At 56.9% G+C, this 23,918-nt stretch overlaps 3 protein-coding genes across 4 annotated transcripts; 2 read left to right on the top strand and 1 right to left on the bottom strand.

The window, feature by feature from the left end:
• Positions 1-5,466: 5,466 nt before the first annotated feature.
• Positions 5,467-8,891, bottom strand: C22H1orf50 (chromosome 22 C1orf50 homolog). Its single transcript, XM_068658292.1, has 4 exons — positions 8,718-8,891; positions 8,014-8,100; positions 6,811-6,942; positions 5,467-6,055 (listed from the first exon to the last, which is right to left on the bottom strand). The coding sequence occupies exons 1-4, from the start codon at positions 8,859-8,861 to the stop codon at positions 5,873-5,875; spliced, it is 546 nt and encodes a 181-aa protein (XP_068514393.1). The 5' UTR covers positions 8,862-8,891; the 3' UTR covers positions 5,467-5,872.
• A 23-nt stretch (positions 8,892-8,914) lies between these two features.
• Positions 8,915-16,785, top strand: P3H1 (prolyl 3-hydroxylase 1). Of its 2 annotated transcripts, none has more exons than XM_068658280.1 (15): positions 8,915-9,435; positions 10,022-10,174; positions 10,507-10,696; positions 11,156-11,287; positions 12,250-12,389; positions 13,338-13,427; positions 13,524-13,606; positions 13,977-14,098; positions 14,289-14,416; positions 14,523-14,618; positions 14,799-14,949; positions 15,343-15,460; positions 15,673-15,748; positions 15,944-16,084; positions 16,175-16,785. In XM_068658280.1, the coding sequence occupies exons 1-15, from the start codon at positions 8,947-8,949 to the stop codon at positions 16,316-16,318; spliced, it is 2,253 nt and encodes a 750-aa protein (XP_068514381.1). In that variant the 5' UTR covers positions 8,915-8,946; the 3' UTR covers positions 16,319-16,785. The 2 variants fall into 2 exon arrangements, with proteins under 2 accessions (XP_068514381.1, XP_068514382.1); XM_068658281.1 differs by having other exon boundaries at positions 8,916-9,435; positions 13,554-13,606.
• Positions 16,786-18,163: 1,378 nt separating this feature from the next.
• Positions 18,164-22,347, top strand: CLDN19 (claudin 19). The gene is made up of 5 exons (XM_068658297.1): positions 18,164-18,465; positions 19,389-19,553; positions 19,708-19,792; positions 20,318-20,464; positions 21,967-22,347. The coding sequence occupies exons 1-5, from the start codon at positions 18,243-18,245 to the stop codon at positions 22,013-22,015; spliced, it is 669 nt and encodes a 222-aa protein (XP_068514398.1). The 5' UTR covers positions 18,164-18,242; the 3' UTR covers positions 22,016-22,347.
• Positions 22,348-23,918: the final 1,571 nt, after the last annotated feature.

The raw sequence follows: 23,918 nt of genomic DNA on the forward strand, positions 1-23,918 counted from the left end.
GCCTCGCCAGGGCCCGGAGCGGCCTCGGGGCCGGGGGTTCCGCGCGCTGGTTCCGGCCCCCGGCCCCCAGCCCAGGCCGCTGGGCCCGTGCCGAGGCGGCTAAAACAGCGCTGCCGTGCCGGCGGGGAGGAGAGCCCAGCCGCCGCCTCCTGTAGGCCGGGCGTCCCCGCCCCGCCAGCCCCCTGAGTGAAAAGCACTGCCCCTCAGGAGCACCCGGAGGAAAGCTCCGGGCCCTGCTAATTGAAGAAGCACGAAGCGAAAAGCGGCCCCGCTGAGTGTCCAGAGGCGTGTTTGGACGCATTGGGTCCTTCAAAGCCAGGAGGACCTGCTGGGCTTGTAGCGTGGCTCAGGAAGGCGAAGTGGTAGCAGCAGGAAGCCTGTGGTTAAAAGTCCCTACAAGGGACAGCTGGAAACCAGCGGGCAGGGCTGAGACGCCTCCCGGCCCCTCTGATCCTGCCTGCAGTGCCCAGCCCTGGTCCTGTGCCTGCTGCAATGGACGAGATGTACAGACAGGGCCATGAGCAGGAGCTGAAATGCTTTTAGCAGATCAGAGAGATGTTTCCCACACTCTCCGTACCGTTTATGCCATCGAGCCATTAATAAATCCATCTTTCTGGACCAAAAGAAAACATCAAGGCTCAAGTCAGCAAACATCAGCTCAGGGGTGCATGTCCATGAGGATCAGATGTTCAGAGTATCTTTCTGTCATCCCTTATAAGCAAGCCCCATTTTATCTGCACATCCAAAGACGGAGCAAAACCACTCTGCCCAGTGCTAATGGCATCAGAAGCACATCTACGTCTGCTGCCAGAACCGCCCATCCCCAGGGGGTTTGGAGCAGACTGTTGGCTTCAGACCACACTCACTCATGGAAGTGCAAGTGGAAAGAAATATTTTCAAAATACAGTGTCCAGGCGGATTCCTACCTACAGCTGCTGTTTCCAAAGCCAGCAAGCTGCACCACCACCATCCCCACTGACTGCAGTGGCACTGTTTCAGGAGGAGGAAGGGCTGTTCACACAGCGGTGCTCCTTGTTGCAACCAGTTTTGCCCAAAAAACATATAAATTCAAAATTTCCAATGTCACCAAGTCCATTCTCAGCTTGTATGTGGACTAACTCAGGACAGTCAGTGTCCTCAAATGCAAAAGCATTAAATTAATCTTGGGTGTATACAGAGGAAACTGAATGGAAACAGCTCTCAAAGGAGAAGGCTGACTTTTAACCTTTTCTTCCAGGAATTGCGTTACATATAGGAGCTGCAACAGTCAGTTTGCCTTCTCCCCCTTCCCTCCCAGTGAATGCAGCTTGGTATGCCCTCAGGAGCATACCAAAAAATGAAAAAAAAAAAAAAAAAAAAAAACCCTCCCCAGATGCACAGAATCAAACCCTCAGCACAGCAGTGTTTTCTGAAATGAGTCACAGACACCTGCTGCTTCATTCACTCCTCACCTACATGTTTGCTCCTCCAAGCAAAGAGGGCACACGTTCGTGCAAATGCAAGGCGTGAGATGTGTGGGAGCACAGAGCAGCCGGCACCTCGCTTGTAGACAGCTCGGACCTTCTCTCAATGGCACTGCATCGCGCTGACTCCTCCCAGTTGCTGTTTGGTGCCTTGTTCACGATGAAATTCCTGCCCCATTGATCCAAAATGCATCAAGGGCACAGTAGAGGCTGAACCAAGTGGATGCACTCATGAGCCTGGAGGTACTGAAGAGATCCTCCCTCCCCAAGCTGTCTCAGTGGTTTTGCCAACGCTGGCTTCCCTGTTCTCATGTAATTGATACGTTACCGAGATGTGATACTGGAGTAGAAACTCATCCTCTGCTGCAAGTGCCACAGGAGGCTCCAGTTTGGCACATTTCACCTGTCCGCCACCAGCTCCATCCCCGCCTGTTTTACATGGGGTGGGTTGCTTGACACTGCAGCAGTGCCCCACACAAGCCTGCGACCTCCATGTCTCTCACCTTTTGATACTTTCTGTGTATTTTCATGCAGCCATAGTGATTTCACTCTTCTGCTTCAAAGGAAAACGCCTTTGCCACAACTAAAGTGACAGGGAGCTGCAGCCGCCAGGTTTGGCCACATGGAAGGACCTGAGGGAGCAGAGGGCTCAGGACAAGGAGTAGAGCTGGAAGAAGGCTGGTTCAGAGCACTAACCCTCCATGACAGACAGCTGTCACTCCAACAGCAAGTGCTGGCACCCAGGGGAACTGCAGTGGGGCATGGGCGAGTTCTGGAGCACAGGGGGTCAGGGCCTTTGCTGGAGGTGTGAAGTCACGCTGACAGCGTACCAAATCACAAGCTGCAAAGGACAGAAGGCTGTGAACATCACCCTAATCCCCTTGTGCATGTACATTAACATACAGCTTTTCATAGCATCATAGAATGATTAAGGTTGGAAAAGACCTCCAAGATCATCTGGTCCAACCTATCACTACTGTTGTCACCCACTAAACCCTGTCCCCAAGCACCACGTCCAACCTTTCCTTGAACACCCCCAGGGATGGTGACTCCACCACCTCCCTGGGCAATCTGTCCCAATCAATGCCTGACCACTCTTTCCGAGAAGAAATGTCTCCTCATTTCCAACCTGAACCACCCCTGGCATAACTTTAGGCCTTTCCATCTAGTCCTAGTTTTAAAAACAGAAACAACCAGGGCAGGAATACCCTCCTCCCAGAGGAGCATAAATCACCACACAAGAAGCTCCCTGATGTTGCTGTAATTAGCACCACAGAAAAACCCATACAATAATTAACTTTCTCCCTTCACAGTTAAGATTTAATATCATGCAGCAAAATAAGACCTGAAGTGATGAAACAAGCAGAAAAAGATCTGGACAGATTGGAGAGCTGGGCAATCACCAACCACATGAAGTTTAACAAAAGCAAGTGCCAGGTCCCGCACCTGGGACGGGGCAACCCTGGCTTTAAGTACAGACTGGCGATGAGACACTGGGGAGCATCCCTGCAGAGAGGGATGTGGGGGCTGTGGCTCACAACAAGTTGAATATGAGCCAGCAGTGTGCCCTGGCAGCCAGGAGGGCCAACCATACCCTGGGATGCATCAAGCACGGCATTGCCAGTCGGTTGAGGGAAGCGATTGTCCTGCTCTACTCTGTGCTGGTGCGGCCTCACCTCGAGCACTGTGTGCAGTTCTGGGCACCACAGTACAAAAAGGACATGAAACTGTTGGAGAGTGTCCAGAGGAGGGCGATGAAGATGGTGAAGGGCCTAGAGGGGAAGAGTATGAGGAGCGGCTGAGGGCACTGGGCCTGTTCGGCCTGGAGAAGAGGAGGCTGAGGGGAGACCTCATCATGGTCTACAACCTCCTTGTGAGGGGGAGTGGGGAGGCAGGTGACCTATTCCCTGAAAACAGCAGTGATAGGACCAGTGGGAACGGTGTTAAGCTGAGGCAGGGGAAGTTTAGGCTGGACATTAGGAAGAGGTTCTTCACCGAGACACTGGTTGCACACTGGAACAGGCTCCCCAGTGAAGCAGTCACTGCACCAAGCCTGTCTGAATTTAAAAAGCGATTGGATTGTGCACTTAGTCACAGGGTCTAAACTTTTGGGTATACCTGTGCGGTGCTAGGAGTTGGACTTGATAAACTTTACAGGTCCCTTCCAACTTGGGATATTCTATAATTCTATAAAAAAAAAAAAAAAAACCACACACTGTCAAATTAGGCACTCGTGACTTGATAAGGAATTAATTATGCCCTGGTCTAATAACAACACACTGCTTTTAATCTGCCCTGTGCTCCAAGCAAGGAAGGGCACGCTGGGAAAAGCTGCTTGAAAAGTCCTGCACTGCCCGAGGACTGGGCTGCTGCCAGGGCCTGCCACCGGGACAGGGCTGACCTCCGGTGATGGCAGTACCGGGACAGGAGAAAGCCCAGGACAGGAGGGACGCAGGCTGTGGGGAAGCTTTGTCACACCCCTGTGAGACCAGGACACCTTCTGGGGGGCCAGATCCAGCTGGCCAGGATGGCTCCAGCATGCGCAGCAGCGGGATGCAGGAGGAGAGGTTAGGAAATAGTGGCCAGGAGTCAGGAAGGTCCGATCAGGTCCCAGCTTGGGTCCGTTCCAGGTCACGCTAGCCTCATCAGCCCAGGGATGACCTGCACCCCTCAGATGTGCTGCTCTTCCCCTTGCCGGAGGGAATAGCTCTTCCCACAGGGAATCGGTGCTGCCAGCCCTCAGGGGCACAGGGACCTTCTCCAACAAGTGCATGCTCCTCACCATGAAGGGAGGGCAAAAATCTGCTGTATGGCTAATACATGCTGGTAGCTGGAGAGGCTGCAGTGAGCAAAGCCATCTCCCTGGGGAGGAGCAGCGCTGCCAATGCCAGCAGCCCCAGCCTGTAAAACTGGGCACTGGGGCAGTTTGCAGTTCTTCAGACAGGCAGGACAACGCTCTTCTCCTGCTGCCTTAAAAGTGAGGAGAGTCCAACTCCACTGAGAAGCCACACCTCCATCCCTGCTGGGCCCAGACCCCAGGGGCACAGTTCCCTGGGCGCTGAGGGTAGGCATCTCCTCAGCTCTGATCTTTGCCTCTCCCCAGCTCTCGGTGGAAAATAGAGGCCGGAGATGGCTTACCAGCCCCACACACCACTGAGCCTCCCTGGTAAAGCAGGACTTCAATCATGCAGACAGGACACAGGACCCATCTTGGAGATCATCTGAGATCAAGTTTGATTTGTTTCATTTTCTCCAGTGCTCTGGTACAGATACATCCAGTGTAAGCGGCCCCTGCACACTCCTGTCTCACTCTGGCAGCTCAGCCACTCAATGCCAAGAGGAAATCACAGAATCACAGAACAGCTTAGGTTGGAAAGGACCTTAAATTCCAACCACCCTGCCATGGGCAGGGATGCCACCCACCAGATTAGGTTGCCCTGGGCCTCATCCAACCTGGCCTTGAACACCTCCAGGGATGGGGCATCCACCACCTCTCTGGGTAGCCTGTTCCAGTGCTTCACCACCCTCTGGATGTAGAATTTTCTCCTAACCTCTAATCTAAATCTCCCCTCTTTTAGTTTAAAGCCATTCCCCCTCGTCCTATCATCGTCTGTCTGAGCAAAAAGTCACTCTTCATCTTTTGTTGTGTTTTTGTGTTTTTTTTTTATAAGCCCCCTTTAAGTGTAAGAAGCTGCAATGAGGTCACCCCAGAGCCTTCTCTTCTCCAGGCTAAACATCCCCAGCTCCCTCAGCCTTTCCTCACAGAATGTACAAGGGCTGTGGAACACCAACCTTCTGAACCATGGACAGCAGCCAGGCTGACAGTCTGAAGCCTGCCTGGCACTTTCGAGGATGCTCTTCCAAAACTAGGGGGCTCCAGGCCACCCCATGCTCGAGGCTCAGGGGTTTAGACTCTGCACCAGTTGGGACAGAGACCCATATACTCAAGTCACAACAGGCCTTTCTGCGTGGGGTTTTGACCACTCTTCCCAGGCCACAGGGCTTCCTAAACATGCGTGTTTTAATGAGGGACCAAATCCAGCCCTGAAATCATTACCTGCCGCAAGCAGTCACACTGAGGTACACCACAGCCAGACAAGTAGGACACATTTTGTAGCATTACCACATCCGCCCCAAGCATGTTTGCTTTTTGCCCCAAGCCCTCTTGAAATTACTCCACCTGATATTATCTGCCACTTGATACAGCTTGGCATAAGTCAAAGAAATAAATTACTCGATTACTAGAAAATCCAGTAAGACTGAATTCAGAATTAGTCTCATTAAAGCGCAGAGCAAGTACTTGCAGCATCAGCATGTTTGTTTCTTGGTCTCTTTCCTTGCCCTGCCTTTGGCAGCACCCAGGCACTGCCCATCTGCTCAGAGGTCATGCGTGGTCACCACAGTTTGCATCACTTGGTGAGACCCTGGAAGTTGGGCTCTGTACACGGGGGCAGCACAGCCTGCCGGCTCAGCAGCTTGTCCAGGATGTTTATTTCAGCATCTCGCCTCTCAATGTCCTCAAACGGAGTCCAGGACATGTCGTGCTGGAGCTTATAGGCACCAAGAAATTCGTGGGGACTGGTCCCCCACTCCTGGAGGAGAAAGGACAGATTCACATCACTACTCAGGTTCCCTCGAAGCCAGACTGTGCTTATGGCCCCTCTGTCTGGGCTGGCCTGCCCTTCCACCTCTGAGGCAGTCCCAGCTACACAACTGCCCCATTTTCTAACGTAAAAATAGGATCAACTACCCCGAGTCTAAGGCTGGATCAAGCTACAGTGCTGCTGACACAGGGAGGCTTGGGGATTCAACATCACCCCAACCTGTGCAGAGCTCTTCTACCCTGCTCTGTACTTTGCTCTGCTTTCTCTGAAGTCCTCGCTCTGCACATAAGAAAAGGGGTACCTGGGAGGAAGACACCCCTGACACTAACCCCACCACTCAATGGCAGAGCCATCCCCATTTCCCATAGAAACAAAACACCAAGCTGCAAACCAACCCAGCCCCTGGGCTGAAGCACTTGAACAAACTGTGCTGCCACACAGCCGCCCCGGACAGGGAAGGCCCAGGGCATGTTTGCAGTTCATTGCTTTCAAAGCACTGCAAACGACTGAATTCAGGTCTACCTGCCACACATCTCACCCACCTTCTACCAGCATCTAAGAGAACTTCATAAAATGGCTCTTACACCAGCCGGTAACTCAGACCAAGAACACCACCAAATGGGCAAGGGCCCACTAATGTTTTCATCAAGCTAGTGCATTTCTCTGAGTTCCAGAAGTGCCCAAGCACTAGAAACTTGTTGTTTTTCTCCTCTCCCAGTTCCTCCAAAGCTGTTACCGCGCACCTTAGGAGACAGGAGGGAGAAGTATCTTTGGCCACTCTCCCGCCTATACAGGTAGTAAATGTTTCCTGGCTTCTTCACAAAGTTGCAGGCCACGTGGTGCAAGTCAGCATCTCTGTTAGCTTCCTCCAATACCTAAAAAACAAATTTAAGATTTCTAGGTGAAATATAACTTATTTGCACACTATCACATCTGCCTAAAACACTGCTTGCATGGCCTTGCCCTCCCAGCACAGTTCTGGCTTCACACAGCACATCTTCACTCACTCCAGGAAGCGGATGCTTTCCAAAGGGACAATTTATTTTCTGTTTCCTCATCTGAGCTGAACCCTGGGGCTCATGCACCACTCTACCAAGGTGGAGTTACCTCCAAGCAACAGCAACCTCTTCACAACCCCAGGTTCACCTCCACACCTCATCCCACCATGTGCTGGGCTCATTCCTTGCCTCCACACACGGTCACCAGGCCCTGCAGAGGTCACCTGGGGAAGGGACAGCAAACAAACGGGATTTCAGCTCCCCAGCTCCACCAGCTGACTGCTCCATGGCTCCAGCAGATAATGACCAAATGACACACTCGCCCCGATGGCTGCGGGCCAGTCGCAGTGACTGGCAGCTCCTTTCTCACTCCAATCCTTCTCTTTGCTTCCAGAACTCATGATTGCAGCCCCAGGGGTGAAGGCAGAACCAAGGACACCAAGCCCCACTATGTTTGTGGCCAGGTCTGACTGCTCTGGCAAAAGAGCCTGGACAAACCCAAGAGCTGAGACGTGGCCAATCACTGGGGAAAAGCTCATCTGTTCTGTGCCAGGTCCACATTGGAGCATGACCCACAGGCTGCAGGGACAGGAGATTCCCATCACACAGCCACCACTGACGCCTGAGCTGCTCTGGTCTGGCCCCCAGCTCCCATTGCTCCTGAGAAAGAAGTTGGTCTGCACAGGCAGAAGTCCTCCTTGCTATGCAGAGGAGTAAGGGAAAGTCCCAAAAACATCTCCCCCGCCCCCAGCTGGTACCAGACAATAAACCTTCACTGTGTCCCCACTGAACCTTCTCTGTTTGGCTTCTGGCAATGATTCGCATCCAGGTTGTTCCAAATGCTTTGCCATCACCTACGAAGCTAGGTTGTTGGCTGGTTCCTCACAGCCAATGTGCAAGCACAAGGCAATGAGCTCCCCGCCCAGCCACCAAGAGACCTGCCCTCACCTTCCGAGCCTGCTCCTGCAAATACCGGATCTGCTCGGCAATGACGGTCAGGCGGTTGCAGGCGTTTGCTCGGACGAAGTCACCCGCCTGCAAGGAAGAATGGGGCTGTTCAGGACCGGGGCAGCAAGGGCTCTCTCTGGACACTTCCATGCCAGAGATCTGGACGTGCGCTGGAGAAGCCATGGCCACAGCCTCGCTCAGGGCTTGGACAGGGCTGTGGTGGTGCAGGAGCTGCCCAGGTTGCTCTGAGCCCACCAGCCTGGCAGGGGGACACCAAGGCACCGCCAGGAAGGGAAGTGACAGCCACAGGGCCAGGAGGAGGCACCGGGGTGCCTGGGGCTGCAGCCAGCAGCAGAGGGGGCGGGGGGAATTTCCAGGAGACTCTGCTAGGCCAAGAGGCAGCGGGACTCACTGGGAGAAGGCGGGAGGATGCACTGGGGCGACTGGGAGGCACTGGGGGAGGCAGCAGGACACGCTGGGAGGCACTAGGGGAGGCAGGACAGACTGGGAGGCACAGGGGGAGGCAGCAGGGCACAGGGCACGGCACAGGGCACGGGACAGGGGCCCCAGGAGACGGAGGGCGGCCCTGGGAGCAGCGGCCCCGGGACCGGCGCTGATCCCGGCAGGCCCCGGAGGAGGCCGGGCAGCAGCGGGACAGCGGCCGCCTGCGCAGCCCCACACCCGCCCCAGCCGCTTCCCCTCACCTGCTGCACCTGCCGGGCCAGCGCCACCAGGTCCCCCGGGTCCCCGACGCGTGCGGCCCGCCCGGAGCCGCCCTCCACCAGGGCCAGGGCCAGGCCCGCGCCGCCGCCGCCGCCGGGCTCCGCTTCCCCCCCCGCCGCCGCCATGCCGGGGACAGGGGCGGGGCCTCACGGGGGGGGGGCTCACGGGGGGGCCGGGCCTGCCGGGGGCGGGGCGTGCCCAGGCTGGGCCATGGCGCTGGCGGGGCGGCTGCTGCCGCTGCTGCCGCTGCTGGCGTGGGCGGCGGGGCCCCCGGAGCCGGTGGGGCCCTCGGAGCCCTCGGAGCCGGCCGGGCCCCCGCTGCCGGCCGAGCCCCCGGACGCGCTGTTCGCCGCCGGCGCCGAGGCGTACGCGCGGGGCGATTGGCCGGGCGTGGTGCTGCACATGGAGCGGGCGCTGCGTGCCCGCGCCGCGCTGCGCTCCCGGCTGCTGCGGTGCCGCCTGCGCTGCGCCAACGCCACGGCCGGGCCGGCGGAGGAGGAGCAGCCCCGGCCCCAGCCCGAGTCCGAGCCCGAGCCCCCGCTCCGCGACCTCCTCTTCTTCCGGGGGCTGCTGCGGCGCGCTGCCTGCCTGCGGCGCTGCGGCCCCGCCGCGCCCTCCAGGTACCGCCTGGGCGAGGAGCTGGAGCGCGAGTTCCGCAAGCGCAGCCCCTACAACTACCTCCAGGTCGCCTACTTCAAGGTACGGCCCCGCGGGCGGGGGCGGGCGGGGAGCGCCCCGCGGGGTCCCCCGGGAGCGGAGCTTCGCGGGCGGGGGGACGCGGGGGGTGTCCCGGGCCCCGGGAGGGGGCGATGCTGGGGGCCGGGGCTCGGGGGCTGGCGGCCGCCCTGGCGGCGGGGGTCGGGAGGCGGCCCCGGGCCCTCCCCGCCCTCCCCGGCTCCCCCCGCGGTGCCACGTCGGGCCTGGCCGCGGCCCGCCCCGGGCCTGCCGCGCCGGGGGACGAGGAGCCCCGGGACCGGCCCCGCTGCGCTCGCCCGGTCCCGGTCCCGGCTCTTTGGGGGCTGGGGGGGGGAACGTGGGGGCTCGGCCCGGCCGCGGCCCTGCTGGAGGAGCCGCAGCAGCGAGGCAGAGCCGGGCTGCTGCTTTTTGGGTAGGGGGTGGCTGGACAGGACGATCCCAGGGGTCTGTTCTGCCCTTCGCCGTGCTGTTCTGTGACCCCATCGGGGCCCTGGGGAGCTTCCCCTCAGCACCGTGCGCACGGGGCCGTGGACAAACGGGAGGAGGTTTCGGTCCCGGTTCCTCACGCCTCCTGCCACCCCCCACCCAGATCAACAAGGTGGCGAAGGCGGTGGCAGCGGCGCACACCTTCTTTGTGGCCAACCCTGAGCACGTGGAGATGAAGCAGAACCTGGAGTACTACCAGATGATGGCAGGCGTCAAGGAGGCTGACTTCATTGACCTGGAGGCCAGGCCACACATGGTGAGCACCCCATCCACGGGTTTTATCCACAGGGGTTAGAAAGATGGATTGTGTTGGCTGGGATCGTGGCGACGATCCTAAAGTTCATGGCCATGGCTGGGTGTGGGGAAGAGGAGATGGGTCTGCCACCAAGAGGCGCTGGGCAGCATTGGCTGAGTGACTTTGAGGGCACTTCTGGGGTGGTGACAAGGGCTTTCCTGCAGCAGGGGCTGTGGCAGGAGTAAGGTTCCCCTCTCCCAGGGATGCCCTCGGTGCTGTTGCGGCACTGCAGTGAGGGGATGCTGCAAGGAGCAGCAGGCCCCGCAGTCATTCCTTAGCCTGGTTCTCCACAGACTGAATTTCGGCTGGGCGTGAGGTTTTACACAGAGGAGCAGCCGGCTGCAGCTGTCCTGCACCTAGAGAAGGCACTGGAGGAGTACTTTGTGGCAGACACTGAGTGCCGCGCACTCTGCGAGGGGCCCTATGACTATGAAGGCTACAACTACCTGGAGTACAACGCAGATCTTTTCCAGGCCATGACAGGTAGGAGTGCGTGTTCAGCATCCTGCCTGACAGCCTGGGGACTCCCCTGATTTCCCTGTGGGGTGAGCATGCATCTCATCCTGAAAAGGGAAGCCCTATCCTAGATTTTCCTAGGAGGATCCTGATCAGTAAGTTGTAGGAGGTGTTTCTACCTGCTCAGTGCTGGGGATGCTGCCCATGATCCACCACATCCTCCTAGAGGGACCAGCAGAGGGTCACCAGGACACAAGACTGGGAAGCTGGGGCTGGGTATGAGGAACACCTCCTTCCCTGGAGGGTGGCACACCTATGGCACCAGCCCTGTCGGAGGAGACCACCATCCCTGTGGGGTTCTGACACTGAAGAGCCCTGGTGCAGCGCTGGCACCAAGTGGCTGGAGTGGGGACCCCAAGGTCCCATCCACCAGCCCTTTGGTGACATCACCAACAAGTGGTGACGTTGGTATTTTTTTCCTACCAGATCACTACATGCAGGTGTTGAGCTGCAAGCAGGGCTGCGTTACAGAGCTCGCCTCACAGCCTGGCCGGGAGAAGCCCCTGGAGGATTTCCTGCCCTCGCACTTCAACTACCTGCAGTTTGCCTACTACAACAGTAAGTAGCTCGTTGCCTCATCGTCTGCTGGCTGGGACTCCAGCACACGGCACTGCTGTCATCACCACGGACGATGTGCTCTGGGGTAGAAATAAAGGGCAGGCCCTTCTCCATGGGCAGGAATGTGCCACGGGACAGCTGGGTCTTGCTGCCCTTGGTTGCAGTAAGTCTCCATCCCCCTTTAGATGCCAAATTCCCAGGAAGCTTCACTGCAGCCTAGAGAAGTATATATTTTTTTCTCCTGCCAACTTTCAACCTCAAACTCCAAATGACAGAGGCACCCTCCAGAAGAGTTAGTTATAACCCAGGCGAATTCACCTCTTTTTTTTTTTTGTCGTTGTTGTTCTCCTCCTTAGAAAAAGTTGAATTAGTTCTTTGCATATTTCTCCAGAAAAAGGAAAAAAAAAGGAACCCCAAGAAGACTGAAAGGATGGAATACTGTAGATGAAAGTAGGTCAGAGTGCTTAAGTGCCTGAAAATTGCAGCTTGGTCTGGAAATGGTTGGGTGTTGCTGTTTGGAAATAGGCTTTAAGATATAATTTCCAGGCATGAAAACTACCCAGCCAGTGGCATTGATTTCTGGTGAGGTGGAGGTGGGCGAGGGCCTTGGGCTGTTACTTTCCCTTTGTGTCAGTGGTTATCTTTCCTCCAGAGTATCTACCCTTGCTTGCAAGGGAGACCTTTTGCAGAAAAAGAAGAGTTTTCTCTGTTTTTTCTCCTCTGCATCCCCTTTTACTCTTTCTGATGCACTGTTTGAAAGCATCCAGCCTTACAGCTTATGATCTGTTTATTCTGCGTTGGACTGAGCTTGCCAGTGTATCATCTCCCTGATGACTAGCCCCTGCCAAACCCCTTTCATCCTCCCCAGTTGCTGTCCCAGCAGCAGATCATGCTTGTGCCAAAGCTGGACACCAGCAAGGCAGGGAAAATACGTGCCATAACAGTTCTGTTTCGCTTTCCAGGTGGGAATTACGAAAAAGCAATTGAATGCACCAAAACCTACTTGCTCTTCTTCCCAAACGATGAGGTGATGAACCAGAATTTGGCCTATTATACTGCTGTCCTGGGGGAAGACCTGGCCAGGCCCATTGAACCCCGAGAGGTGGGTGACCATCTGGGATGAGACATTGTGGGGACAGGTTCTGTCCTCTTGGGGCTCACAGCCTTTGCAGCTGTTTCACAGTCAGCTCTGGGTGGGCTTGCAGTGGGAGTGGTCACCCTCCATCAGCAGGGCAGAGAGGAGAGGATGAATAAGAGACCTACTGGTCTCAGACCAAAAAGAGTCTGACTGATCCATGCCCATGAGTGTACTTCACATCTCTCTCTGTCTCCTGTCCTGGGCAGTGTAACAGAGCTGGTGGTTTTGTGAGCAAGTCCCAAGGCAAATCTGTTCTCTGTGCTGCTGTGTCAGGGCAGATAGGAGGGAATACTGCTTGTTAACAGCTGGAACTTAGCTGAGACTGAAAAACATCGCTGACTAAATAGCTTTGGCCAATTTACATGGCCAAGTGAACGCTTGGTTGCTTACACAAATTGAACAGCACTCCTGGGAGAGGTATAGGAGAGGCAAACAGTCTTTTTTGTGAAGGCATGGATTTGAGAGGATCAAACCCACCTCTTTGACATGATTGAACAACTGAAGTGAATTTTCTTTAGAAGGAAAGAATCTCACTTCAAAATAGCTGGGGCCAAAGGCTCTGGTGCTGCCTTAGAGGTGGCAGACAGGAAATTCAGGTCTCTGCCGTGCATCAAGTGGGGCACAAAAGGGAATCTGCTTCTCCAGAGCTTTCTGCAGGAGGGACATGTGTCCCCTTCCATGTGCCTGTGTCTCCCTCATCCTATCCCTAGGGCTCATCCACATAGGAAAGTTCAACCAGGATGGGGAAGTCACTTGCTCCCCAGCTGCCAGAGAGTCCAGGAAACCAGAGCAGTGGGTCTGGAGGGAGGCCCATGGGAGCAATGCAAATCCCACACCCTCCTGCCTTCACTCAGGATGTTTCCAGAGCACTTGTGCAGTGCCCTGACCCATCCCTCTTGTCCCTTACCCCAGGAGATCCAGGCATACCGCCAGCGAAGCCTGATGGAGAAGGAGCTGCTCTTCTTCAGCTACGATGTCTTTGGGATCCCATTTGTGGACCCGGTGAGTGGCATTAGACCTGGCTGGTCGTGGCAGTCAGGGGTGTGTCTGCAGGGGAAAGGGATGAGCAGTTTGTGTCTGAGCTGGATCCTTGTCCAGCTCCTGCTGTTGCTGTTGTTGTGGCTGCAGGACACGTGGACCCCCGAGGAGGTGATACCAAAGAGGCTGCGAGAGAAACAAAAGTGAGCATCTGCGCGAGCCTTCCTGATGGGGAGGAAACCAGTGGGGAGTACCCCGCTGCCTTCCTGGGATTTGGGCTGAACTGGGGGGGCTGCAGAGTCGCTGCCAGGGAAGTTATTTGATGTTGGAGCTGGGAGAGGCTGCTGGAGGGCAGCACTTGGTTCTCCAGCTTGGCGCTTGGGTCACGGGGTTGGGTAGGCCACCATGAGTGGCTTGGGGCAGAGGGGTGAGGGCTGTGCGGAGATGATGCGCTCCCACCTTGGGTTTTGTCACCAGCCCCTAGACACAACTTGTCCTGTCCTTGCCTTGGCATGCCTTGTTCCTGACATGGGGACAGTGGGGCTGTGGAGCTGATGGCCCATGTGTGCCCAGGGTAGAGCGGGAGACAGCGGCACGCATCTCGGAGGAGATCGGCAACCTCATGAAGGAGATCGAGACGCTGGTGGAGGAGAAGGCAAAGGAGTCTGCTGATATAAGCAAGTTGATCCGAGAAGGTGCGAGGTGCTGTGGGTCGGGGAGGTAGGAAAGGGACCTCCGTGTCCCCAGTGCCAGCCTCCAGTCCATTCTGGCAGGTGGTGGCAGGAGCAGGCAAAAGGCTCCACAGCACCCCTACCAGTGCTGTATGCTGGGGCCAGCAGCCCCCAGCCCCATCCACATTCCCTCCTGATCCCATTTGTGCCGTAGGTGGCCCCTTGGTGTACGAGGGAGCCAGTGTCACCATGAACTCCAAGGCCTTGAACGGCTCACAGCGTGTCGTGGTGGACGGGGTCCTGTCAGCTGAGGAGTGCCGGGAGCTTCAGAGGCTGACCAACGTGAGCATGGGGAGGAGAGGAACGGGCAGAAATGGGGCAGGGATGCTGAAGGGTCACGTCCCGTGGTTCAGAAGTCAGATGAGATAACGTCGGCTGGGTTTTGCAGGCAGCGGCCTCGGCTGGGGACGGCTATCGTGGGAAGACATCTCCTCACACTCCCAGTGAGACCTTCTACGGTGTGACTGTCCTGAAGGCCCTCAAGGTTAGGATGTCTGTGGGGAGGGGAAGAAACAAGCTGCCGTGATGAGGGAGGGGACTCTGAAGGCAGGCGGCTGCCACTGCAGGCCTCCTGGGGCTGCCTCAGTTGCCATGCCAGGTTCCACAAGGGCTCCTGCCCCAGGGCAGTCAGCAGCTGAGCCCATGTCCTGTCTGCCCCCTGCAGCTGGGCCAGGAGGGCAAGGTTCCCCTGCAGAGTGCCCACCTCTACTACAACGTGACAGAGAAGGTGCGGCACATGATGGAGTCCTACTTCCGCCTGGAGGTCCCACTCCACTTCTCTTACTCCCACCTGGTGTGCCGCACAGCCATCGAGGGTGAGCACGGCCGCGGGGAAGTGTGACACAAAGAGAATCGGGGCACCTGCTCTCCTATCTCATTTCCTAAAAGGAAGGTGTGGGGAGCTTGTCCCTAAGTCTGGTTGGGGAGATGAGCAGCCCTGTTGGCTCTCCAGGCAGCTTCATACCCTGCTGGGTTTTGGTGCTTGGAGGCATTTGGGGTTGGGTGTAGGGGGGAGGCTGCCTGGAGGGCAGGAAGAAATGCCATGAGATAAGTCCATAGACTTGCGCTACCCATATGACCAAGTTCCAGTGAGTGGAAGGGCATTAGGCTACAGGTGACCTTGTTATCTCCATACATGTGCTTGGGGACAGGTCACCGCCCTGCAGGGACAGATGGGTCCTGAAATGCTAGGTCTTGTTGCACCCTAGATAAGCAAGAAGGCCGGAGTGACAATAGTCACGAGGTGCATGTGGACAACTGCATCCTCAATGCAGAGGCCATGGTGTGTGTGAAGGAGCCACCAGCCTACACCTTCCGGGATTACAGGTACTGAGGTGTTTGTGGGCCAGAACTTCTCTGTCTGAGGGCGTTAAGGCTTAATGGCAGGTGGGCCGGTAGCCCCTGGGGTGGAAGGGCAGCCCATGCTGGGCTCTCCTGCCTCCATCTCTTGCCGTTTGGGGAGCTCCAGACATACCTGCTTGCTGAGCTGTGGTCTGGGGTGATGGATGTCACCTCTGCTTGTCCCCTGCTTTCTTTAGTGCTATCCTCTACCTCAATGGGGACTTTGAAGGGGGAGCTTTCTACTTCACAGAGCTGGATGCCAAGACGGAGACTGTAAGTACCTCAGCTCCCCGTGCATCTGTCTGCAGCCCCAGTACCACACCCCACTCCTGCTCACTGGCTGCCAGCCTGCTGCTGTCCTCTGGGACAGTCCTCCATGTCAGTGCAAGGGGCTAATGTGAGTCGGGGGCTGACTTGCCCCCTTGCCCCGCCTGGTGTAGCAAGTCCCAACCAGCCTCTCCCTTGCAGGCAGAGGTGCAGCCCCAGTGCGGCCGTGCCGTGGGCTTCTCCTCTGGTTCGGAGAACCCCCATGGCGTCAAGGCTGTGACCAAAGGCCAGCGCTGCGCCATCGCCCTCTGGTTCACCCTGGACCCACGGCACAGCGAGCGGGTGAGCACCTCAGCCCACTCTTCCACTGTCATCCCCTACCCTTTGTGGAAGCAAGGGGTAGCAGGGTCTGACGTGAGCTCTGGTCTGCAGGAGCGTGTGCAGGCTGACGACCTGGTGAAGATGCTTTTCAGGGTGGAGGAGGTGGACTTACTGCAGGAGACCGGCACAGAGCAGGAGCCACCACCTGTCACCACCACTGATGGCTTGCATGCAGCAAGGAAGGATGAGCTCTGACACTCCTTGTGCAGGGTCCTAGCCTTTCCATGTGCCTGCCCTGCCCTGCCAGCACCACCAGCTTCAGCCTTTTGGGACACCGTTGTAGCACGCAGCTTTGGCTGCTCGGCCCTGGGGTGCCAGCTGGGACTTACCTTGTGGCCGATACACCCTGTGCAGGAGGGGGAGCTGGAGGTGCCCTGTGCTGCTCCATGGCATCTGGCCCCCCTGCACCAGAGCTGTCACTGACCTCAGCGTGCCATGGAGATGAGCAGCCAGACTCAGGGGGGGTAGGAGGGAGATGTGGGGCAAAGGGAGGGGGAGGCTCTCTTACGGTTGAGGACTCAGTACCAAGGTAGCAGTGTGGGGCTGGGGGGGCTGGAGCCACTCTAAATGTGCCTTACTGCTTTGTTCGAGCCCACTCCGCACCACCGCTACTTCAGTGCCTTCTGCAGAGAATGGGTGAATAAAGGTGTCTTTTCCAAGAAGCTGCTCGCAGCACAGCTCCCCTGGTGGCACGCTCCCTGCCGTGCCATCAGCCACCGTTTGGGCCTTGCACACCCTGCTGCTGTCCAGGCGAGGGCAGCAGCCCCAACGCTGGCGGGCAGCCTCCGCCGTGCAGCAACCCCAAGGCAGCGGCTGCGGGAGGTGCTGGGGACCGGGTGCCTCAGCTGGTAAGCACAGTGCCCCGGGCTTAAAATAAGGCTCGTTGCCCAGCAGCGCTAGGGATGGGGCGTGGTGGGGAGCAGGGGCTCCCTGTGCATGCCCGGTGACCCAACCCCTGCAGGGTTTGGCCCCCAGTCCTGCTGGAAAGTGGGCAAGCGTGTCTGCTGTGCCACTCACCTAGGGCAGCACCCCGAGAAGTTTTGGCAGCGCAATGGGGCCCCTAGATTAGCCCCGCAGCATCCCCCTGGGCAGCAGGGGCCTGGAAGGGACCCACGATCTTCTTGCTGGAAGTAGGAGGGAGCTGGGGCTGGCGTGGCAGGGGCTAGTTCACCCCACTTTGGCTTCCCATTGCCCCGGGCGGGGGCTCTGCCCTCATACTGAACAAGAAGGACATTGAGCACCAGCCGAACAGGGCAGCGAATTGTTCCCGGGGGTGCTGGGTGCCTCAGCCATTACCATAACCATCCGGGGAATGTGAGTAATGGTCCCACCACCAGCCGCCTGCAAGGGGGCCCTGCGCTGCTGCTTGGAGGGGGCGAGGGACTGCTCCGGTGACCAGGGCTGGGGACTTGGGCACAGGCAGGTGGCCGTGAGGTTGCTTTCTTTGGGTGGGCTCCAGCAGCAGCTCGTGCCCTCCACCAGGAGCAGTTCCCCGCTGTCCCCCCGAGCACGGCAGCTTGTCCAGGGGAGGCAGCCAGCCCCCCGCCAGCCAGCCCTGAGCGTGAGCTGACTGCAGATGAGGCCAGGCGGTTAAAGATTGCCAGGCCCCACAGGAGGCCAGCGTCCCTCCGGCCCTATGGCTGCCTGCACCCACCGCCCATCGGGCCGTGATGGGGGGCTCCGTGCCAACCCCAGCTTCGTGTCAGGGGGCTGACAGAGCAGCCTCACGCCCCTCAGCCTCGTGCCAGGCCAGCCGCGTGCCCTGGCCCCGTGCCAGATTCCTACAGCTGCCCCCGCGGCAGGGGGGTCGTGGCCCCAGCAGCCTCCCCCGGCCACCCAATGCAGCCCCGGACCCTGGGGCACGCTGCGTCCCCCCCTGGGGGTCCCCATCTCCTCTGATTCCCTCAGGGCCCCTCCGCCTCTCCCCTCCGGGGTCCCTCCTCTCGGGGAGACCCTCCCTCACCCCGTGCAGCCCTAGGACCCCCCACCCCCCCCCCCATCTCCCCGGGCCCCTCAGCCCCTCCTGCGGCCCGAGGGAGGGCGGAGCGGGGCGGGCCCGGACACCGCCCCCGGGTCGAGCCGGGCCGGGCCGGGCCGAGGCGGGCGCAGCGCGGCGGCGATGGGCGGCGGGGCGCGGGAGCTGGCCGGGTACCTGGCGGCGCTGGGCGGGTGGGTGGCGGCGCTGGCCGCCGCGGCGCTGCCCCAGTGGCGGCAGAGCTCGTACGCCGGGGACGCCATCATCACCGCCGTGGGGCTGCACGAAGGGCTGTGGATGAGCTGCGCCGCACAGAGCACCGGGCAGGTGCAGTGCCGCCTCCACGACTCGCTCCTCTCCCTCGACGGTGCGTACAGCGCGGACGGGGCCCCGGGGTCTGACAGCCACGGGGTTGAAGCCCCCCCCTCTGCATGCGGCCGAGCCGCCCGCTGTGGCTCAGAGCCCCCCTACCCCGCACTACCCCCTCCCGGTGGGTCTGAGCTCCCCTGGCCCCTCCGGTGCTCCTGGCAGGTCTCAGTCCTTCCTCCCGCCGTGTCCAAGCCCCTCTAATGGACCCGAGCTCCCCGATCTGCCCATTTTGTGGGTCCGAGCCCTCCCCAGCCCCACGGGCTCTGAGCTCCCCCTGGGCCCCTCTTAGGTCTGAGCTCCTCTGGCCGCTGCAGTAGGTCAGAGCCCACCCCCAGCCCTGTGCTCCCTGATGTCCTCTTCTGTGGGTCTGAGACCTGCTCCAGTTCTGAGCCCTTCATGCTCCTCACTGTTTGAGCCCCCCAATGCACCCATGGTTTGCTACATGTTAGAGCCCCATCGTAGGCCTGAGCCCATCTTATGCCCCTGGGTTTGAGCCCCTCTGTGCGGCTTTGTCCCCTTGGCCTCTGTGGGTTTGAGCCCCAAGGCAGGTGTCACGCAGGGGAATGGCAACTGCTCGGTGGGGACATCACTCGGGGACATGGTGCTGCTGTGGGCACGGTGCCGTGGTTCCCACCCCAGGAACTCACAGCGAGAAGAGGAGCATGGTAGGGAGGAAGGTCGGGGTGTGGCTGCATGGAGCTGGGAGAGGTGCCCTGAGGTGAGCCGAGGTCTGGCACCACGCGATGCCTCTGGGCACAGGAGCAGTGTGTGGCTGGCCCCTGCCCCTGACTGCACAGGGGAACAAGGGTTAAGGACCAGGGTTAAGGACCAGTTCATCCTGCTGGGAGGTGACTTTGCTTTGCAGACCGCTGTGGCTGAAAGCTCCTGCTGTTGAGCAGCTTTGTCTTCCCCCCCCTGCAGTTCACATCCAGACCTCCCGGGCTCTCATGGTTATTTCTCTCCTCCTGGGTTTCTTTGGCATCATTGTGAGCGTCGTGGGCATGAAATGCACCAAAGTTGGTGAAGAGGATCCCGTTACCAAGAGCCGCATTGCTGTTGCTGGGGGTGTCCTCTTTATCCTCTCTGGTAAGTGGCTGGGCAGGTCCAGTCCATGGATCCTTGCCCTTCTTCGATGCAAAAGAGCTCAAACAGCTTTTAAAGACTTGTTGGCAGAGAAAGGGAAGAGGGAACAGTTTGGTGATGGGCTGGGTGTTGCTGATGTTCAGTGTTTGATGTCCAGGTCTGTGTACGTTAGCAGCTGTGTCCCTGTATGCAACACAGGTCACCTATGAGTTCTTCAGTGCCAGCACCCCGATCAACGCAAGGTAGGAGTTGTACCCCAGCCTGAGGGGCACTCTTTGAATCCCAGCTTGTCCCCAACATACCTGCATGTTTTGTGGGTTTGGGCAAGGTGCCGGGCAGGCAGATGTGCCTGCAGCCAGGGCAGGATTGGGGCTGTGCCTGTGCCACCCTGCAGTTGTGACACTAGGAAAGTCCTTCCAGCACTTTCAGTCCTGGTTTTAAGCAGCTGAATAAGTTTTAATCTTAGTGCCACTGCTGACTTTACACTGAGACAGTGTAAGAGTGGTCGCGTGGGGTTTCAGCACATGGGAGGAAAAAAATGTGGGGGAAGATCCCAATAGCTGCAGAGAATCCTAAAAGCAAGATCAGGACAATGTGAAGCATGGGAGGGCTGGAGAGAAGGACACCCAGCGTCTGCCTCAACGCTGCCAGCAGCCTCCTCGTGGCTTTGAGGGCCTGGGTGTCACTGGGATCCCTGTTTCTCTTTGTACCTCTGCCTTTTGCATTCCCAGTCCTCCTTCCTGATGTCCCAGTCTCTCTTGCCACAGGTACGAATTCGGCTCAGCATTGTTCGTTGGCTGGGGGGCCGCCAGCCTCACCATACTGGGGGGCTCCCTCCTGTGCTGTTCCTGCCCCACCAAGGAGCGGCAAGGACAGCAGTACTATCGGCAGTCACAGCCCTCAACAGCTCGGGAGTACGTCTGATCCCTAACCCTGCTCTCCCTCTGCCACCGAACACCTCCCTCCCTTCCCAAGAGCAGGCCAGACCCCGGTGCTCCCACCCGGCACGGCAGACGCCGCACGGTCCCTGGGCACCATGCGAGACCTTTCATCTGCTCCAGACACACCTATTTCTCAGGGGCTTTTCCAGCTTCCAGGTTACAGCACTGCATGAAGTGCAAACCTCTAGATTTTTATTTTTGTTCAGTTCCTGAATCCAGCACCGCCAGGCTCCCCAGAGGAGGTTGCATGTCCACCCCCAGCCCCGAGCTGCTGGGGCTGTGGGTGGTTGGGCCATGTCCCATGGCGCTGGCCCCTGTGCCCCGTGCCACTTTGGCAGGTGCTGGTCCTGCGGGGGTGTGCAGCACAGAGGCGCTTTGTGTCGCAGCCCCCACGCCACATGCGGCTGTCCCTGTGTGCCTCAGTGTGTCTTGCAGCCTTGCCATCAGGAGCTAGTGCAGAGTTTTTCCCGGTTTTCCAGGGAAAAAGATGCTGTCAACCTGTGTTGGACTCAAGCAGCAGGAAGGTCACCCCAGGGCCTGATGCCCTTGTGCCCTGGCCTTGGGGTCTTAGGAAACATTCCTGCTTTCAGGGTGCAAATATTCCCTGCCTGACTGCTGCCCCAAAGCAACATTTTATTCATTAATTCTCGTTTTGAGCTCATGAGGAATTAGACACCACTCTGGCCACTGGCAGCCTGGCAGTTGCTGGTGCTCCAGCTGGGCTCTGTCACCTAAAATCTGACCTGGGCGCATTTTTCACCAGACACAAGTTCGTGGCCTTGTCAAGCAGAAGAACAAACTCTGGTATTGGTCAAATTAAAGCAGGCAAAAAAGGGGACTTTGAGCCACAAGCAGTGGTTTGTTTTTATTTTGGTGCCCAGAGCAGCTCTTTCAGGTAACTCAGAGATGGACAGACCTGTGAATTTTGATGTCTCCCTGCTGTTTCCAAATCCCCCTTCCCCAACAGGATCCCCTGGACAGGATTCCCTGGAGCGTGCAGTGAAGTCTTTAAGCTCAGGAGCACTAATTGCCACCACCTCTGTGTACTGCGTCTTGGCTGTTACTAACTGCTCTGAACCTCCATCACTCCAATTTCTTCTGTAAATCCCCCGAAGGCCCTGTACTGCCAGCTGTCCGTCTGTTGTGTGTGGTATGCCAGCTAAACCACAGGAAACCAAACGGTGGAAATGATCCAAAAAGTCTGTGTGGTTTCTTTTTGTGTTTCATTTTTAATTACTATTTTTTTAATCCCAATTACCCAAGTAGTTGATTTCTCCCTGCTTATTTTTGCTTTATGCCTGTGTGCTGCTTTGGTTCCTGGCTAAATTTTGCCAGTTATCCCTTGTCTGCATCCCCACATTAAAGGATGGGCATCATCTCCTCATGTCGGAGGGGAAGCCACGCGGTTTCTGCCCTGGGGTTGGTTTCTCTCTGGCAGGCAGGACTAACAGCCCTCTCTCTCTTTTGACTTGCAGACCCCATGTAAAAATATCTTCACCCGTCAGGGGAGAGCAGTGCTTGTAGTCTGTCTTCACCCATCGGGGAGAGCAGTGCTTGGTCAGCTGAACCCAGCTGATGGGTTTCCCCTCAAAAAATACACACCAAAGCTACTGCAGTGAGGACTGAAAAGGAAAATAATGCTTTACAAAAATAATAGCTGAAATATGTTTTTATATAAAGAGCACAGCATTGTGTAGAAGAATGTTTTTATTCTTTTAATATGAAATGACATTAACTTTTCTATGTGATGGACACAGTGGGAATGGCACTGTTCGGGATTTTAATTTTTTTTTTCCTAATTGTTTGTACTAAAAATTGTGACTCAGTAGAATTAAAGTCTTTCCAACTATGGGCATCTTTTTAAAGTTGTCTCGTTGTCCCCCATCCAAATCTGGGCCACTTCTGAACAGTGCCATGCAAGCGACCACTCTGCCGGACTGTGGCAGCCTCCTGCATGGTGAGGTCTGGGCAGGGGCTTCCACCAGATGACCTCCCTGTGCCAAATATTTTTGCCTGTTGCTGGTTTTTGGGGCAGCACAGTGGCCAATGCCCTCCTTTTGGCATGTGGGGAGGCATCAGAAATAATTGGGGCTCATAATAGCTTGCCATAAAGACTTGAGCCATGCTAAGCGGAGCTTTTGCAGGTGCTCACAGGCAGGTGCTATCTCTCAAGCCCTTTGTCATGTGTCACCCTAAAAGTACAAAGCGTGGCATTGAAGACAGCTTAATTTAGCCTTAAACCCATGGGAAATCCCAGCTGTCCCATTCGGGGGGGCGGGCCCAGCATCTCAGCAGGGCCCTTCATGGCGTGAAAGCAGCATCCTCTGCTATCCCCTCTCACATGGGGGCTCCAGGCTGGGCTCTCCTTCCCTAAGAAGTCCTGTTCTTCAGCACAGTGCTAAAACACATGGGAAAAAAAATCTGGAAGAGGAGCCCTGCAAGTCTCTTTTGCAAGAATTCAGGGCTTGGTCATACCTCACTGGGCAATAGCCTGTCCTCTGCCATCCTCCCCTGTCCTGCCCGTGGCAGCTGGCTCACAGATACACCCTGTAGTCCCCCAAAACAGAGATCTGGGGTCCCTGGTGATTCCTGTGACATCACCGAAGGCCTTGCAAGGGCTCAGTCCTGCGACTCCCTGGGAACAGCCACATAGGCTGGAGGCGCATCAGAGAGGGGGGGAAAAAATAGCTGAGCTGCAGCAGCAATAACGTGTTTGCAGGCATAAAGGCCCCCACTGTCCTCCAGACAATCCCTTGTGTGTTTTGCACATGGCAAAGTGGAACAAAATATGGGAATGAGCTGCCAGACTTGCTATGATGGCCCACAGCTCCTCTTGCACTGCGTGGGATCTGCCTCCATCCAAATCACGCTGCACAGAGTAAAAAGAGCAGTTTGGGGCTTCTTTTATCTTTTTATTTGCTTCTTATATAACCAGTATGATGAACAGTAGTTAGGTTTCTGGTTGTACTTTTTGGTGGCTTGCTTGCTTCCAAAACACTGGGAAATAGTACTCATTTTATTCATTTTTCCATCTCCTGTCTGGAGGAAAACCTCTTTGGCTCTCTTTTTCTTCCATTTGTAGACATACAAGACTCCCTGCATGGCATGCTAAAACAGAAAGGCTCAGGCGCTCTGTCAGCAATATTTCTTATGCACCAGTTTTACAAACCAAGTAGGAAACCAGATCTGACCTTCATCCAGTCTTCACTCACCAGAGGAATTTAATTACTTATATTCTGATAGATTTGCCCCCTGCCTGTATCTTTTCATACCTCAAAAGATTTCAACTGACAATCAAATCATGTCATACATAAAAAACTGACTGATTAAAAGAGCAAAAATAAAAGCCAGCATACTTTATGATATGATATAATAGAGGTGCTGCAACAAGATGCTTTGTAAGAAAGCAAGAGCAAAAGTAATTTTT

This window comes from Anas acuta, chromosome 22 (genome assembly GCF_963932015.1).
Source record: "Anas acuta chromosome 22, bAnaAcu1.1, whole genome shotgun sequence".
Lineage (NCBI taxonomy): Eukaryota > Metazoa > Chordata > Aves > Anseriformes > Anatidae > Anas > Anas acuta.

Excerpts from the sequence above, each read along its gene's own strand:
- C22H1orf50 (XM_068658292.1), bottom strand. The coding sequence starts at position 8,861 with ATGGCGGCGGCGGGGGGGGAAGCGGAGCCCGGCGGCGGCGGCGGCGCG. Across the intron at positions 8,101-8,717 it reads TGGCCCGGCAGGTGCAGCAG|GCGGGTGACTTCGTCCGAGC; the intron begins GTGAGGGGAAGC and ends TCTTCCTTGCAG. Across the intron at positions 6,943-8,013 it reads TGCAGGAGCAGGCTCGGAAG|GTATTGGAGGAAGCTAACAG; the intron begins GTGAGGGCAGGT and ends TTTGTTTTTTAG.
- P3H1 (XM_068658280.1), top strand. The coding sequence starts at position 8,947 with ATGGCGCTGGCGGGGCGGCTGCTGCCGCTGCTGCCGCTGCTGGCGTGG. Across the intron at positions 14,099-14,288 it reads AAGCAAGTTGATCCGAGAAG|GTGGCCCCTTGGTGTACGAG; the intron begins GTGCGAGGTGCT and ends TTTGTGCCGTAG. Across the intron at positions 15,749-15,943 it reads TGGATGCCAAGACGGAGACT|GCAGAGGTGCAGCCCCAGTG; the intron begins GTAAGTACCTCA and ends TCTCCCTTGCAG.
- CLDN19 (XM_068658297.1), top strand. The coding sequence starts at position 18,243 with ATGGGCGGCGGGGCGCGGGAGCTGGCCGGGTACCTGGCGGCGCTGGGC. Across the intron at positions 19,554-19,707 it reads TGTCCTCTTTATCCTCTCTG|GTCTGTGTACGTTAGCAGCT; the intron begins GTAAGTGGCTGG and ends TTTGATGTCCAG. Across the intron at positions 20,465-21,966 it reads CAGCCCTCAACAGCTCGGGA|ACCCCATGTAAAAATATCTT; the intron begins GTACGTCTGATC and ends TTTGACTTGCAG.